The sequence below is a fragment of the Numida meleagris genome, chromosome 8 (assembly GCF_002078875.1).
Source record: "Numida meleagris isolate 19003 breed g44 Domestic line chromosome 8, NumMel1.0, whole genome shotgun sequence".
Taxonomy (NCBI): Eukaryota; Metazoa; Chordata; class Aves; order Galliformes; family Numididae; genus Numida; species Numida meleagris.
Window position 1 is genome coordinate 12,639,922 of NC_034416.1, and position 17,845 is coordinate 12,657,766.

Genomic DNA, 17,845 nt, shown 5'->3' on the forward strand with positions numbered 1-17,845 from the left:
TCAAAAGTCAAAATAGGAATTTAAAACACATTTTTAGGCACTAACCACCTGAGGGTTTTCAAAAAGAAGTAATAATTTAGAATCTAGAATCTAGAATTTCAGTTCTACGGGATGCTCAGATTCCACTACTGACCTCTCTTATTAATGAAACTGTCATTGAAATGATAAGACAACTGTATGTCAGAGTACTGCCACACACTTCACACCACTTTTAATCGTTATTTTGGAAAAATGCCCCGGCTCCTTCCAAGAGATACAACAAACGCATCAGTGTGCTGCTATAAACACATCCAGCTGCCATTGGACCTCCAGTCCCACGCACTGGCTGAAGCCAACGTTCCCAGCAGAAGTCAGGGCTGAAGGTAGGGAAGGGTGCTTAGATGCTTGACTACCCAAAATAAACGTTGCATTCCATTTCTCCACTGTGAAACAGTAGATAATCAATAGAATACTAAACCGTCAGTTCTGCAACCGTTGTGTGAACACAGATGGGATGTTAAATGAGCATGGTAACCTCAAAACGATTCCTAATTTATGCAAAGATTAGAAAAAGCTAGATTTGTAATTACTGTTTTCCTTGATGCACACACGCAATTAATAGAAGTCAGCACTAATAGAAGTTATATGTACACGTGAAAAAAAAAAAACATGCTCCCATTACAGCTCTTTCATTAATGACTTTTTTTCCTGTCGGTAAGCATTTACACAGCATTCCAGCACAGGATCATTAAAAGAGTTAAAGAGAAGCAAGCGAGCCTTCAGAAACATCAGCTGGAAGTTCATCCAGTCATACTTGACAAAAGCAGCCTGCTCCAGGACCTCATGCCCCTTCGTCCTGGCCACACAGTGCACGCTGCATGACCATGCAGTGCTCAGTGACATCGTTCTGAAACAGAACGACAGCACGAGCAGGGGTTAGAGCAGCTCAGATCCACACGGTGCAGACACGTAAGAAGAACTATCAAAGCTACACATAAATAACATCTTCTTTCTCATTTGATAAGGAGAAACTAGAGTTACATAACATGAAATCCAGTCAGACACATGGTCATTTCCAGAGGGCTCAGGGAATTTCTTAAAGCAGATCTGTTTCTGATGTTCACAAGTTCAGTGCTGAGGAGGTAAAACAGTTCACGTTTGTAAAAATACAGTGCGGTATGTTTATGAAACAGGCAAGCTTTTCAGCAACAACTTCCATCTCATCAGCACGCTGCATCTAACATGAGTGCCCTCCATAGAACCATTAAGGTTGGAAACAACCTGCAAGATCCATCCATCCAGCCTGACCGTCCACCTACCACCAATACTGGCCCACTAACCACATCCCTCCATGTCACATCCACCCTTCTCTTGAACAGCTCCAGGGATGGTGACACCACCAACCTCTCTGGGCAGCCTGTGCCAGCACCTCACCACTCTGAGAAGTTGTTTTTCCTAACATCCAACCCAAACCTCTCTGGGCACAACTCGAGGCCATCCCTATTGCTGTTACATGGGAGAAGAGGCCGACCCCCACCTCGCCACAACCTCCTTGCAGGGAGTTGTAGAGAGATTTTGCAACTCCGCACACGGAAGTTTAAAAGGGAATGGAATTTGGGTGTACTACACAAATTCACTTTTCTGATTGATCATCTGCAATTGTTTGCCTTATGCTAACCCACAGCCCTATAATTTGTCATCATTTTCACTGTCATTTCCAAGCACTGCAAACAATTGCCAATTGACTAAAAGGGTCAATTCAGAGCTTCCCTCTCTGGGTGGAAGAGCCACACTCCCATAGCTGTTATTAAAATCATTTTAACAGGACAACCATTTCTATTCACAAAGATAAATCCTTTATTTAATAACAATTATCTATACACAGACGAACAACAGGAGTCAGGGTAAGAAGTCTTCCATCAGGATTTTTACACCATATGATCTTAAGCTAGTTCTTTTTGTACTTGAATATGTACCAGCTTACTGTACAATATACATTTTACACTTCTGTTCCGAAAGGAAATTTAAACATAATTTAAAATCTGAATTTTAAGAGATTTAGGTAACTACCAATCCATATAATAGCACTGTTGAGAGGAAACTGAGGGATCATCTGCAAGGAAATATGAATTTCCATTTCTAACAACCAAAACAAAATTACCTCTCCACCAACCACTAAATAGTTCACTAACCTGGAGGTGAGAACAGCCAAAAATGTATTGTCCTTAGAAGTTTATGCATAGGAATTAAAATGAAATTTGATAAGTTTATAGTTAATAGATGACCACCCACTGCAAGAAGCAGTGCATTTTATGTCCATTTTTCACAAACACATTTCTTTCAAAAAAGAGAATGAAAAAAATAAACTGCTTTTTTCCACTCTAAAAAATGCAAACAAAGATCTTATCATGGGAGTAGATGACTTGAATTCTGAAAAACAAAACAGCCAGAAGTCCAGGAACATTTCAAGAACATGAAAAGCTGCTGCTTAGAAAAGTAACGTTCCAAGATGACAGAAAAGCAGGATTACCAGAATTCAGGGGTTATATCAGTTTCCTGTATGAAACTGTAAAGCTTTTTAAAGAAATGTCATATGCCATCTCGACAGTCAGCATACTACAGCGAGTCTCCAAAGCCACAACTCCCCCACCATTGTGTTCTAAATGCCTGCTTAGAACGGTGACATTTTGGAGCCACAGTACATGAATGAAAATCCCAAACAAAGAGGTCTGAGCAAAAGTTTTACCTCTGAGCAGACAAAAGATTCACCAAGTACTGCTACCACTTCCCCGAGCCGCCTGCTCACAAGCTAGACGTGTCACTCGCTGTTTTATTCTTGCATCCATTCGACAGAATTGTGTGAGGCTGCCAACACCCGAGAATCCTCATTTGCTCATTTACAACTCTATCCATGACTTTTTCTGCTCTCACAGGAAGTTTTCACCATTTAACTTGGGAAGCCAATTAGGGGGAACTTTTTATTTTTTTTTTTTTTTAAATCAGTAGTCTTTTTTTCCTCCATTTCTTGTGTGCTGCTGCTAGATTTACAACGGGAAAACACATTTTTGTAACCTGTGCCTAAAAAGCAGATAGATAAGCACATTCACTCAAATAAAGCCAGGAAGCTTTCAGGTATCTCCAAATCTCATTGCAATAGTCTTTCGAACAAATAGTCTGTGACTACCATCCTCTCTCAGGAAACACCTTTGTTAAGAGTTACTAGTGCTCACCCAGTTTGCTTAAACTTGGACAAGTGGCAGCATATGGGTTGGCATAAAAAGTGATGGCAGATAGGTAATGGCCTTACAGCTATAACAAACCCGTAATCAGTTTAAAAAAAGCCTTGACCACTTCTAGTATTTACCATCTGGTAGCAGTCCTTATCCCCAGCATGTAATACTAAAATTCTTGGTGTGCTTGCAGACGCCATCCCCACTAATCACGTAACACATCGGCTTTCTATAATCACTCGCTCACCTGAAAACTTACCTTCACAATCAGATTTGGCATTAAAATGGCTTTGGGTTCAGACTGTTTAGATGATAATGCTTGCCTTTGCGTTGTCTTCAGACAATTAATAGACCATCTAAGCCCTGCAATATGTGAAACTGTTCATCAAGAAAAAAAGGTAAAAAACACTTCCTCCATCTTTCAGACCTCTGACATTTCTAAAACTTCACCTTTATAATTAACCATATGGTCGTTAGAAACTTAAAAAAAGAGAAAACTAGTGAAAATAAAATGAAGATGATAAGTTACAAGAATTCTGAAATGCCAATTCATCAGCAAGGCTTCATTTTGCTTCCGGATTCCAAGGATGAAAATACAAGTCCTTGCATTTGATACAACTTTAGAATTATTTTAAACTGCTGATTGGTAACAGATTCTCCCCCCCTCCCCCCATCATTTTAATAGACGGAAAATGAGTGAATAGCAGAAAAGATAACAAAGGTTTCAGTTCCTTTGCTGTTCCTGTATTCAGTTTCAGAAAGGGGCTTAACACAAAAGAATAAACACTGTTCAGAGATAAACTCCAAGAAGCATCAAATTCAGTGCACTGCAAGTGCCCACACTGAGAAATTTTGCATAATTTTACTAACACAATTATACAAATGTAATTATACCAGTATAATTTCTCAGAAAAAAAAAATTGTTTTTCAGCATCCAAGAGAAGGATTCTTTATTTAAATGAAAAAAGTGAAAAAGGAATTATACCAGAGTAACTAGTGAAAAATAAATATGGTAAACCTGCCTGGAGAGATAAGGCCTAAGGCCACAATCCTGTGGTGTCCCGCAAATCACGAAGCCTGAGGTTTTCTTGACACTGAAGAAGTTCTGACTATTGAAATCAGGAGATGGTTACAACACTTCCAACATTCTCCAGGGTCATTTTCTCATATCAACAACAGAAACTCCTGAACATTTTTACTGAATCTCAATTGCTCCCTAATACCACAACTGAAATGAAAAAGAGGGACTGCATTCTGCTTTGACTACTGAAGCAGATGTTGAGGATAAAGAATCCTGACCTTGGATTTTTGTTTTTCATTTAAATAAAGGGGAAGGTTCAGATTCTTAATATTTGCGTACAATATTTTGCATGTTTTCCATGAAGTTACACAACATTTTGTCAATTCCAGATTTCTGACAGCTCTTAAAAACACTGAGTTCTCTTTTGAAAGAATACATTTCCTGGTAGTCTAGTACAGGAGGTGTTTTCTGAGGTGGATTATTCCAGTGCTTTGGTTCCTACTAGAAACTTCGAATACTTTGTTGATGTTTTTCTTATTCTTTACAGGAAAGACTTCCAACTAGAACACCAGTGAAGAATTTAAACTGCATCTTCCTCAATAGCAACTGAGTTCAACTTAACCCAATTAAAACATGACATTTATCAATCAATAATGAGAAGAAATAACGTAAATCAAAGACAAGTCTGTTTGCAATTTAATAATCCATCTTGAGCATCTACCAGGAGAATTTACCAATGCCTACAAATTGCCATAAAATACACTCTTAGTTGAGAAGTAAGTTTAAAGTTTATGAAAAAGCTTAGCTCTTGCAGATGCCAATGAATATTAGAGTTTGGTGAAGATGCAGAATTATAACTCCTTTGGTTGAAATGATGCCCCTCAGAGTAACTAAAAAAAAAAAAAACCTAAAAACCAAAAACTGCAGAATGCAGGAGGTTTTCGAACGGTGACTTAAAAAACCAAACAAGAGCTGCACATCACTGTTATCTTGTGTATTGGAACTTGGTAGAAAAGATTAATCCAGAATCATACTTAGCACGAACAGTTTCCACAGCCTTTCACACTATTGATAATTTCTTCTTGCAGTTTCTTTCTTTCCTCCTCTTTGGACATCTGGTTATTTCTCTCTCCCCAGTTCGGATTGTTATGACTATTCAGTACTTTGCTGCTCTGCGTATGCCACATTTCATAATAGAGAGTGCTAGGACTTGCAAGAAGGTCTGCGTGTCTACCACGTTCTGCAACTTTACCCTGTAAAAGAAGGGGAGTGAGTGAGTAACAATATTACCAGACCTTCAGGAATATAAATGCCGCCAACATTTGGGGCAAAATTTTACAATAATTCTTAATTAGGAGAAGGTGGGACAGCAATGAAAAGCCGAATGTGTGGGCACTGAACTACACGTTGTTATGCTGCATGCTGAAAACAAGGAGCTGTGCTCTCCTCAAGCAGGAACGTAGATGTCTTCTGTCCACCTGGGCAAAATTTAAAGCCCACCAACATGAAAAAGTTTACAATCTAAACTGGGAGTGCTATTTAAAAATAAGCACAGAACACTGTAAGAGGAACAATGTGCTAAACTGCTACCTGCAAAAGGCACACGAACCTAACAAAATAAACAGGTATTTGTTTTTGCTTGGGAAGAAATAAACTACACTGAGAAGCCAAAAGAAAAGAGCACACAGAGAGGGGATTGTACTAATAAACAGAAAGCATTTAAAATAAAATCCTAGAGACAACTAGCGTAAATAGCACTTTTAGATGGGTGCTCAGTTACTTCTGTCATTTTAAGTGCCATCATGAAAACTGCGTGCAGTTAGTTCATCTGTGCTCTTTGTTTTGAAGAGCAAAGCTGATTTATTGACTATCATCATGGAAATGGGAAGGGAGAGTTGGGGAGAATTCAAATCCTACAGACACTGAAGCAACAGTGTTCTTCAGAAAACAAAAAACCAAAACCCAACCCCACCAACCCGACTCTCTCATCTTTCTGATTTGAAAGATACATTTACATTTGCTGACTTCAAATTAAAATAATGTATTCGTTCTCCAGCTATTCTTTCTTTTGGGAAAAGACAGCTACATGGATTTTGTATTAGTTCCAAATTCTGATTTACAATTAAATCTACCTCCTTGTGACAGCTGCTGATGAACATGCTGAGAAACAAAATTGGGTCTTGTCACTTTTATTACTAGTCGTGCTGGTGGAATTTGAACAAATACACACTTGACCAACATAACTGCAGAATTTATTTACAAACAGAGTGGTTAATTTAGAGAGTTCACTGTAGCAGAGACTAGGCTTTTGAATGATTACTTTTTAAAAAAAAATAGATTTTGAACAATCATTAGAAATTTATCCTCTCCATTCGGCTTTGCAGGGTCAACATCAATATCATTAGCAGTGCTTGTTTACTCACTTAAGAACAATTCAGATTTTATCGAGGCAAAAATGCTCACACAGTAATGCCATATTTCCACTGCTAAGCAAAAACAGCCACCATCACCTCATCACCTCATTTAAGTCGCTAAATGAGCACAGCACTTGTCCATCGAGCTGGGACAAGAGGCAGCTTTCTGCTGAGCATCAGTGCTGCCTCCTGAGGCAGCCGTCCACTGAAAAGTAATGCACCACGCTGCCTTACTCATCTGCAATCTCTATTACACTAAAATCATTCATGAAAGCGAGCACCCTAGCTGTTTTACAGCTCTAGGTTGTGCTTTTATTTTTAATTTAACAGTTACAGAGTAACACAAAACACATTCTTCAGAAGCTGTGAAAAACTTGCATTGAAAACAAAAAGTTGCAGTCTGCCTTTTTACATGCTAAAAAACATTTGCAAGATGTAGTAACATGCAGTTACATAAAGGATACACCTTAGAAAAAGATCTTTCAGCAAAAGCCAGAAAAACAAGGTGGAAAAAACAAGTTTAAAAAGTATTATAAACGAGTTCCACTACTTCACTTTGAGATCCATGAGAAGCTGAGTTTTATATAGCACAGATAAACACAAATGTCACTCTCACATAACATTTTGTTCTAATTCTCCATGAAATCATTTAACGCACTGCAGGAATAATTTATTTTCTTCTAGATATGCACATTGCTGTCACTAAATACATCTGTGGTCACAAGCATATACATAGCAACTGAAATAGAAGAATGCAGAGTTAAATTTAATATCTATGATCAGAGGATTAGAGCACTTTTTCAGCATTAGCAAACAAAAGAGTAACTACGAAATTATAACAAGGATATTTATATACTCTTATATATGTTATATATCCTTTATAGATCTATATCCAGTTAAGGGTAACTGAAGAAAATGAACATTGGACAGACTGAATATGAAGCAAGGGCTCAACAGTGATATCAGCAAATCAAATACTGAAACTTTTCTTAGAAGGGAAGCATACAGGAAAGGAATAATTACAGTTTTCTACAGGAACAATAGAGAATGGGGTTGAGATTTGTAACAATTAGATTGAACAATTCTACAACAGCTTTATCTGCATGGAAACAGAACACATAGGACTCTCTCTTGGCCTTGAAATAAAAAAAAAACAACAATGGATGTATCTGAAAAAACTGGCATTCACTGAGTAATAAGAATAAAATATATACTGGCTTCATAATGCGTTCCCCCAACCTGACAGCAGCAGCATGTAATCAATCTGATTAGAAACACATAACATTAAGCCAGTCCCAAAGCATCAAGTGAAATTTGTCATAATCCACATAAAGAACATGTATCTAAAACGCAAATGAAATAAAATGCACACAACATACAAGAGTCAAACATGCCAGTTTCTGTATCTGAACCTGTTAGTTGCAAAGAGACAAGCTTGGGTTGGATTTTGCTAACATGGCTCATCTCCACAGAAAGAATTTTTAGTGGTTTGGCGAGGGGTTGGCATTTCAGAATGGACACAGACTCTCTAAAATGAACACTGAGATTATGTGGGAATGGCACTTGCCAGCACCAGCCTCACCTGATCCAGCACAATGATTTCATCTGCATCAACTACTGTTGACAGCCTGTGGGCAATGAAAACTGATGTTCGGTGTCTCACCACGTCCCTCATAGCACTGAGAATATTCTGTAAAATTAAAATACAAACATACTTTTACATGCTCCTAGGTTGTACAGAAGAAATAAAATGCTATCTGGAAATATGCAAGCTGTAAATGAACATTGAGAAATTTCTCTAACACATCTAATGCTATACCATAACAATAGGAAACAGCTAAGGTCTACCTACAGAAGAAACAGAAAGAGTACAACCACAAAATATTTATGGGCTCTAATAAAGTCCTCATATGTGGGGAGTGGAAGGGGAAAAGAAAAAAAAAAGCTTTCATGCCTATATCCCAAGGTACAAAGCTTCACTTGATTTCAGGAAAAACTCCCCTGTGTAGCCCTGCTACAAAACCAATATAATTAGCAGTAAAGATATAGAAAAAATAATAAAAAGGATTTTCCAGTAAAGGAAAGTTAAAGTAAAAAAAAAAAAAAACCCTCTCAATACCATGTCAACATGGGTTCACCTCGGGACTGCTGAACTGTGTTCCATTCTAAACCACACTCAGATGCGAGCAGCATCAGCTGGGGAGATTGTGTCCCCGGTACGTAAGAAAAATGCCCACTTATTTCCCTGCAAAACGCCTGCCTTTGTCAGAAAACATTCCAATTGAAATGAAAATGATTCATTTTCATTTGCTGTCTTTAAAGTGCAGCTCTGCTGTGAAGCTTTCAGCTTTATGATTCTTGCCATAAACATGGGAAAATGAAAGAGAAAGAATCAAGCAGAATTGCATGCGTTAGGAACATTTCTCATCCAATGAGGAAGCCGTACTTTATTGGAATGAGGTACTATATAGGTGTACAGTCAGTACTCTGATTTCCTTACACCTGGAAAATGAAAGTAATTTAGTGATTATACGTCAATAAATTCGCTCAATAATTTGCATAAGTGAACACAAACACAGCTCTAGCTCTAGTTTCTGATGACAGTTTGTGAAATTACTGCCGGTGCTGAGAGTTGTGTGTTTAAGCAAAGATGTAGTTATGAAGCCTGATGCAGTTACTGTGGTAGTGTCATGACATCTATGTCACAACACTCTGATGTTTCACAGCCCTTCCTGTGAAATGAATACAAATTAATACCAGCGCCGCAGGTTACGCCTACCTGATTTGCATCTCAGAAAGATGCTGCACAACAAACAAGAGTTTCTGCTCTGCACTACGTCACAGTTATTTATAAGATGATTTTACTGAATGCTAGATGTCATCTAAACACCTATTAAAGCAGACTGGAAAGCTTCACACATAGTCCATGGCCACATTAGGTATTTGTAATGGCACTAACGAGTGCTTAATGGTGAATAGGACTTGAACAGTATAAAACAGAAGGGATATCCAGAGGTAGAGCCAATATCCTTTCACTGTGTCTCTATGTGGGCAGACACACTGTACCTCTGCTCTGGCCTTTAAGAAAAGGGACCAGGCACAGGATCTCTTCACAGCATCCCTAGGAAAACAAATTACAACCATCTGACAAAAAGAACAGGATTTTTCCCCGAGAGGGAACGAACAAGGAAAAAGCACCAAAATCAGATATCATTACATCACTTAAGTTTTATATTTCTTTATCCCAATTTACCTCTTCTGTAATTGAATCTAAAGATGATGTCGCTTCATCATAGAGAAAAATATGTGGCTCCTTTAACATTGCTCTAGCAATTGCAACTCTTTGCTTTTCTCCTCCTAAATAAAGTGGGGAGAGGAAAGGAAGAGGAAAAAAGATGAAGTTATAACCGTGAGCTGCAGGATATTCCAGATCCAACAGCAAACACTTCTGTTTTGTTTATTTTTTCAAAATAGACCACAATTGCTACTGATGAAGGTCTGTGCATAGGTTATGTAGCATAACATGCAAGTTCCCACTCTCTGGTAAATCTGAAGTGATTCAACATTGCTTACAGTTGTAGAAAAGAACATTAGACTGTTTCATGCAAGGTACAAGGCAAAAGCCTCATACAGGCAGCTAATAATGGCAGTGTACGGTAACTCACTCCACACAGCAATGGACACGTGCCCATCTGCCCACTCTAAGCTAATGCCCCGTGTGTTACACGAGCACAGATACATCTTATTTTCTCTCACAAATAAACCACGCTCTGTTCATGCCTGCTGTGTACTATTCCATGCATCTTAGACACGTATTTTTTCCTCTTTCAGGTCTCTCTTTGAAGTTCATCTAACTTTCCAGTCCTCTATGGCCAAACCTAACAGCTTTAACAAGCAAATTTCATTCAGGAACACAATTAACACAGTACTGAAAACCACCCTCATTATGCAATCTACCGCCTTTTGGTTTTTGATGTGACCAATTTTCAGACTCGTTTCCTTCCCTCACAATTCTTACAGACTACATTTACTCAAGAATAACTCAGGACAACTTTTACAGACAGGAAAACAGGTGCATTTGAGAACTTAAAATCTGCTGAACATTTGGTATGAAATACAAACATTTCACATTCATGCACTCGTCCTCCATTGTTTCATTCAAGACTGTGAAACATTCCATTTAATATAATTACATTCTTGTTAATGTTCCATACCTATTAGGAGAGAACATGCTTTAACTAACCATTTAAAAGGCTGATAATAATCCCACAGTTCAAATTTTATCTGGCTTCAGCAGAACTCGGTAGCAAATAGAAGCGTACAATTTGCTCAGTCTATTTTAATATGCTCTCCCTCTCTTTTAAAGCATGGATATTGACAAGCCGTGAGTTCTGAACATGATTGAAAGTCATACAATGATAACAAAATCCAAGGTCTTTCTTTACATCAGCAGAATACAGACTTGTTTCATGCTCTCCTCCATTCACATTCGGGGCTGCAACGTTTTGTTTTGCTCGCTAAGTCAGAGGTTTACATTTGGGATTGTTACAGCTCTATCTACTAAAAAACACTGAAATGCATTCTACTTGAAGAAGCCCAAACTACTATTTCAGTGTAAACCCCAAGACATTCCAAACCTATAGTCGGTCAAATCTTCTAGAAATTACTGCTTCTGGGAGAGAGGCAGCGTGACAAATCTTTCATCGTTATCACTGTCCTCTGCAGTTCTGCCAGTACCTATTTTATATCTTTTACACACTCATCCAGATTTGCGCTTTACATTTTATTTCCCTTCTAACCTTCTCCATATTTCCTTTGTACAAACGTGCATGCTTTCTCCTTCATGTGCATTCTGGAAACAGAATGAAACCTCTGATCCTGTTTCAGAGACCAAGGCCTCAACAGCTGCACAGTAAGAAAAAGCCACATAGAGCTCGCTGTCTTTGCAAGGGGCAGCATTACTGCCTGAACCTGCCCTGTTCCTGGGCCCCTGCCCCTGAGCCCACCATGCCCACACAGTCCCACAGCCCTTGAAGAGCCAGCAGTGATCCTAAACAACCTCAGGACCTTAGAATTTCCAAACTCATTGAGACAGACCTGACCTGCCCTCCCTGTAGGGCCATACCTCATTCCCAACAGAGCAGAGCGGTCTCACACCACAGCTCCATCCTACGTGCAAATGGAAACAGCTGACGCTTTCACTGTGTCTCCAGGAGGAAGAAAATTAACCAGCTCCACCACACAAGCTAACATGTTTGCCATGATGCAAGACCGTGTACCTAGGAGTTATCTAGAGACACATTCTACACATCACCACAGTGACGTGGCCTCTCCCCAGGCAATATTTGCAAAGTTTCTACTCCCCGCACACAATTCAGCATCGTGCTCTCCTATCAAAATCCTCCCGATCATTTTTGGTAAGCTCACAGTTATCTAAAAAACTTCAAGTATGTTTTAAAAAAAGCAAACAAACAGAGCAAAGCCTGGCCAGTGTTGTGATACTGTTGCTCTATATAGGACAGCTATGCTACTTTATATCGTGCATACCCAGCTACAGAGGAACTGGGACAACCTAAACTTCAGAACTAAGGTTGCATCGTATCAACCCATAGCTTGTAGATACACAGACACCATTTCTGAGTTGTTTCATATACAGTTCAAAACAGTAAGTGAAGGCACTTTCACTGTTAACAGGCTGCAAAACTGCTATGTTGCAACAGCAACATATCCCACAGCATTACTGTCAACAGCAGAAGTAAAAATCTCACCTTCATATGCTAGAAGTTTCAATTTAAGAACCCAGATGGGGAAGGTCTATGCACTTAGGTAAGCCTTTAACATGCAAAGCACACAAAGTTCCCAGTTCTATTTGCATGCATTCCACTATACAAACACATTACAAGATTGGTCCTTTTTACTTAGACACATCCACATGCTTATACATAAACTCATTAACACTATCCCCTGAAAACAATTCTTTTAAGCATCCTGTCAACTACAGCTGTCCACAACATGGATTTTTGCATTACTGTTTAGCCCTGCATTAGTATTGTTATGTAAATAAGCTAAAAGCAGCTTTGACTGAGCAATAAGTTATGCACTGACCTTCATGGTAACAGAAGGGATACAATGAGCACGCACACTTAAAGACCTACCTGAGAGCTTGAGTCCTCGTTCACCAACCTGTGTGTTGTAACCATTAGGCATTCGAAGGATAGCATCATGGATTCCTGCAAACTTTGCTACTGCATACACCTCTTCTGGTGTAGCATTGATATTTCCATACAGCAGATTGTAATAGATAGTGTTATGGAACAGAACAGCATCCTACATATATGGAAAAAGCTAATTTTAAACATGAAACCATAAACAATAGTTCAAAAACCATCCCCAATCCATGAGAGAAGTACGTACAGAGTTATTTATATTTTTCCACAAAGCCTAATGAAGTTATTTCCTAAAAATGGGACTGATACATTTCATTGCATCCTAATTATGTCACGCATACTCCTTTTACTACTTAGCTAACTCATAACAGGTGATAATCAAGCATAGAGATAAATCACTTCATGAGAAACTGCCTCCAGCTTTAAGAAGCTTAAGCACATTACAGAAATTGAGTCCATATAATGATGCACAGAAAAAATGTTATATTTCCAGGAAGAAAAAAAAAGCACAGAGACTTTCAAAGGAACTAGACAATATCACTGCATTAGCGTGAGAATTACCATTATGATAGTCTATCTGGGGAGAAGAAAAGATGTTATACCTGAGGTACAACTCCTATTGCCTTTCTCAGACTTTCCAAACTGACGTCTTGTATGTTCTGTCCAGCAACATAGATGCTTCCTTTCTGGGGTTCATAGAAACGAAATAATAATCTCACAATTGTGCTTTTCCTGAAATTGAAAAGGATTGAAGCTCACGTTATGCTCCGAGTTTGTCACCTGTAATCTCCAATCAAAACACTGCCACAAACAGAAATAATAAAAATCAGAACAAGAGCACACGCATTTAAAAAACGCCAATCAATGATGCAGAATTTTGTATTTAGTCCATTTACCCACCCTGACCCACTACCTCCTACAATGGCCACTTTCTTTCCCGCAGGAACTTCAAAAGACACTCCAGCAAGGATTTTCTGCCCCTCAAGGTATTCAAAATGCACATTATCAAAGGCGATAGTAGCAGTCTGTGGTGTGATCTGCAGGGGTGGAGCCAGTTCTTTGTCCTATTAAAAGAAGAGTGCCGCTTTATATGCTGCCCAGGAAGTATCTCAAGCAGTTCAACAAGCTTAACTAACAGTCAATCCCCTAGCTTAGAAAAAGGCAAACAGACACTCTAGCTCGGATACGTTTAAAGTAATTATAATCAGCCACACATGTAATATTGGTTTGTTCCTCCTTTTCTCCAAAGAAGGCAAAAGCTTATGTTGTAAACACTCTGCTTCACAGCTTCTTCTGCAGTAATAAATTCTGCATCATTAATTACAAATAAAAACGTAAGCACAACGCGTGAATACTTAAATTGAAAATATCCCAGTACAAACACAGCTTCCACAAAGCAACTTATGATGTCACTAGAAGGTTCTGCAAGAACAAAAAGCAGCTGCTACAGCACTAGCTGCACTTAAAGAGGATACACAACAGCATCCTTCCACAACATCTCTTTCTTGAATAGAAATTAAACCTGAAAGGTAACAAACAGGGTGAAATGACAGCACTGCTAGAAAACACCCCCGTTACATATCCATATACTTCAAAGCAAAGGAGGCTACTACTTACTTTGATTTTGGTATCTACACTGAGAAGGGTAAACAAGGTATTCATATCTATAAGTGCTTGTCTTGTCTCTCTATATACTGTTCCCAGGAAGTTCAGGGGAAGAGAAAGCTGGAATAGCAGTCCATTCACCATTACAAGATCTCCAACAGACAGGCTGCCTTAAGACAAAATGGATACGAGAGAACAAGGAGACGCGAAGGGTTACTTGTTAGGAAGCACCACAGTATTTTTAAAGATCAAGTCAATTTCCTTTTATCCCATTTATAAAACCAGTTTGAATAGTAAACAAAATCTTCACAGAAGATCAGATTTTATATTGGAAGGTTCCTGAAAGATATGGCAATATTTGTGCGGATTTCACCAGAAAAGCTAAAATAGCGCCTGGAAAATAAGGCAAAGAGAATTTCAGGAAATTCATGGAAAATATCCGATTGCAAAGTTGTCAATTCCACAGTGAGAAACAGCCTTAAATAAGTTAAAAGTACGGGGAGAGAAGGAATTAGTAAAAAGAAAGGATCCCTTGCAGAAATTAAACTGTTTACCCAAACAAATATTTTTACGCATAGAATTTGCTTTCAAACTTCTTCAATGGAAATTTAGGCAAGTTTCATTCTGTTAGGATCTTCCTCTAATTGACACTTTAAAAATACTTTTAACAAAATCTTACTGGTTACTGATATATATATCAAGATACTTCTCTTCAAGAAGCTCAAAACTCTCAAGAAACAAAACTCTTAAACTGTCACATCAACCACAGATTAATTAACATCTCTATTATGGATTAAGGTAAACGTGAATCAATTTTAACTTATAGACAGGTCGGTTACCTGCAACAATGCCTTGGCTAGCAAGTACCATGATGGCGGTTAAACCAACACTAAAAATAGCACTTTGTCCAAAGTTCAGGAGAGCTAAAGTAGAGGTAGTTTTCAGTGAGGCATTTTCATACGTCTTCAAGAAGCCATCATACCGTTGGGCCTCATATTTTTCATTATTGAAATACTGTAACATACACAAAGATAACAAGTGTGACATTCTCAACCATATCAGACTGTATTTAACATCAAAACCAAACACCAGCTGCTACTACATACTAAAAAGAACAAAAGTTTATGTCCTGCGTGGACTAGGACATCCCTGTCACTGTGATAATGGCAAAGTTTAGAGAACAGTAGTTCTCACACAATCACTTTCTTCTTACTTCTGTCCAGTTCTAGTTCTCCAATTAACGGCATAAAATCAGCACAGGCATGCTCAGTTTCAAAACTTTGCACATGACTTTTTAAGTGAAGCAGCAGAAAACCCAATAGAGACCTACTATTTCATGTGAAAATTGCAGTGGTATGCTACAAAATTCCAACAGGCGATGAAAACAGCACACATGGCCATTTGAGAAGGCAGTATGCAGTAGGCTGACACTGAGAAGATAATTTTTGGAAATGAGTTTTCAAGACTAAATTTACACTTTCCAGAAACTGATGGTCAAGGCAATTCAGTCATGAAGAACTCATCACTCTTAAGCAGCCAGCAGATTTTTAAAGCCCCACTATCAACCTTCATGCTACTCTACCTACAACTTCCACGCAGCACCCTTCAAATGAATGGTTTTTATGAACATATGCTGTAGCTCCAATAAGTAGCCCTATAAAAAGATGAATCTTACAACTCACTTTGCTTAGGCTTATAGAAGCAACACGAAGAGCCCAGAAGGAATGATCAATCTTACCTTCACAGTCTCATAATTCAGTAGCGAGTCAATTGCAGCATTACCTGCATCGTTATCTGCTTTGTTCATTTCTATTCGAAACTTAGTCCTGTAAAATGAAGGCTTAATACAATCAAAAGTTCAAGCTGAGGCAGCACTAAGCACTCTGATGAATCTGAAGGGATGCCTTACCTCCACTGCGTAATTCCTATCGTGAAGGCTGCATATGCTCCCAGTGTCCCCAGGGTAACTAACGCAAACTCTGCACCACATTTATAATACTAGAAGATTAAAAAAAAGGTATAATAAGTTCTACAAGCTTCACTGTTGTCCCAAAATCATGATATCTCAGCTCCACAGGCAAGACGACTGAAGGTCCCTCCCTGATGTGTACAGCTTAAGACTAAATACAAGCATAAACTCAAAAGGAAAGCAGCAAGAATAGCGCAGGCAAAAAAAAAAAAAAGATATACAAGTGCTAGTGTATTACAATACTAGAAAGTGATTTTTGCTGTTATAAAACATAAATGTTGCTGTTTTCATAAATATTTGTTTCCATGATTCTTATGTAGATTTGGACAGAAAGCTGAAGACAGCAGGAGAAATAAATGGCCTTGCAAAACAGTTTGTGAATTTTTTTTCTACCTCGGAGTGCATAAGGAGAGGAAAGAAGAAGAAATTCTGGCCAGCTGGCTGTTAGTCAGCTTAATTTGATACTTCCAAAGGTTTTAAAAATTTAACCCAATATCAACAGCGTTGTTACATTCAAATTCAAGTCCTTCAAAAAAGAAGGGGAATAAACAAAACATTTTTTAACTTCTAATTTAAACTGCATAGCCAAGACTTAGATTTTATCATGCTGGTGACCAAACACCCCAAATTTCAAAGACAGTAAGTGTGATTTATAACATGAAGCTTTAAATTCACCTTATCAAGCTTAAAACCTGCAAAGAGAAGCCTACATTCCAAAAGATCATTGTCACTTCTAAATTACAGTTAAGAAAAGACCAGCATTCAGAAGGGAGCTAATGACCACTCCTTCCCCTACCCTCAACACACTAACACAGAACATTTCTGGACACTTATATCCTGCCTCCTCAGTATCTGCACAGATACACTTGACACACATTTGCACCATTTACTTTTTCAATTTGTTTTTATTTGAGATTGCTGGAAAAAAAAAAACAATCAAGAACTATCCACATAATTCTTGTCTCCAGCCAATGATGCTCAAATATGAAAATAATTTCAGATAAGGACATTTAAAGTAACTACATTTGAAAATTGTGTTTTACTTCCCTTTACAGTAGCTGCTTTCACAACCAACCTCTAAATTCAATAATCATTTTTCCTAATACTTTGCAGACTTTTCTAAAAGAAAAATCAGTATTTTATTACTAAACAAGACAATTCCAGCTCATGGACACACACTTACCAGAATTCCACTGACCAGCGCCACTTCAAACATGGTAGGTCCCAGATTAAATACTAGCGCACTGAGAACAAAACTGATGCCTCTCGTTCCTCTGTCAATGGTTTTTGACAGAGCTCCAGTTTGCCTACTTAGATGGAATGCTAAATCCAGGTTATGAAGATGCAGAAAAACATTCCTTGCTATCCTTCGGATTGAATTTTGAGCCACTTTCCCAAATACTGCATTCCTAGCTTCATTAAATAATGCCGCCCCAGCTCTTGAGATGCCATCTAGAAAA

General features: G+C 38.3%; 1 protein-coding gene across 5 annotated transcripts in view; it reads right to left on the reverse strand.

The window, feature by feature from the left end:
• The window catches only part of ABCB7 (ATP binding cassette subfamily B member 7), a 48,295-nt gene continuing 32,262 nt past the window's right edge, over positions 1,813 to 17,845 (reverse strand). For all 5 annotated transcript variants that reach the window (XM_021405984.1, XM_021405985.1, XM_021405982.1 and 2 more), the window contains 11 exons: positions 17,569 to 17,837; positions 16,326 to 16,414; positions 16,155 to 16,242; positions 15,256 to 15,430; positions 14,429 to 14,586; positions 13,712 to 13,875; positions 13,414 to 13,543; positions 12,800 to 12,971; positions 9,898 to 10,001; positions 8,227 to 8,334; positions 1,813 to 5,483 (listed from right to left, as the gene is read on the reverse strand). In XM_021405984.1, the coding sequence (XP_021261659.1) occupies positions 5,265 to 5,483; positions 8,227 to 8,334; positions 9,898 to 10,001; positions 12,800 to 12,971; positions 13,414 to 13,543; positions 13,712 to 13,875; positions 14,429 to 14,586; positions 15,256 to 15,430; positions 16,155 to 16,242; positions 16,326 to 16,414; positions 17,569 to 17,837 (1,676 nt within the window). In that variant the 3' untranslated portion in view covers positions 1,813 to 5,264. The remainder of the gene's footprint in view (positions 5,484 to 8,226; positions 8,335 to 9,897; positions 10,002 to 12,799; positions 12,972 to 13,413; positions 13,544 to 13,711; positions 13,876 to 14,428; positions 14,587 to 15,255; positions 15,431 to 16,154; positions 16,243 to 16,325; positions 16,415 to 17,568; positions 17,838 to 17,845) is intronic.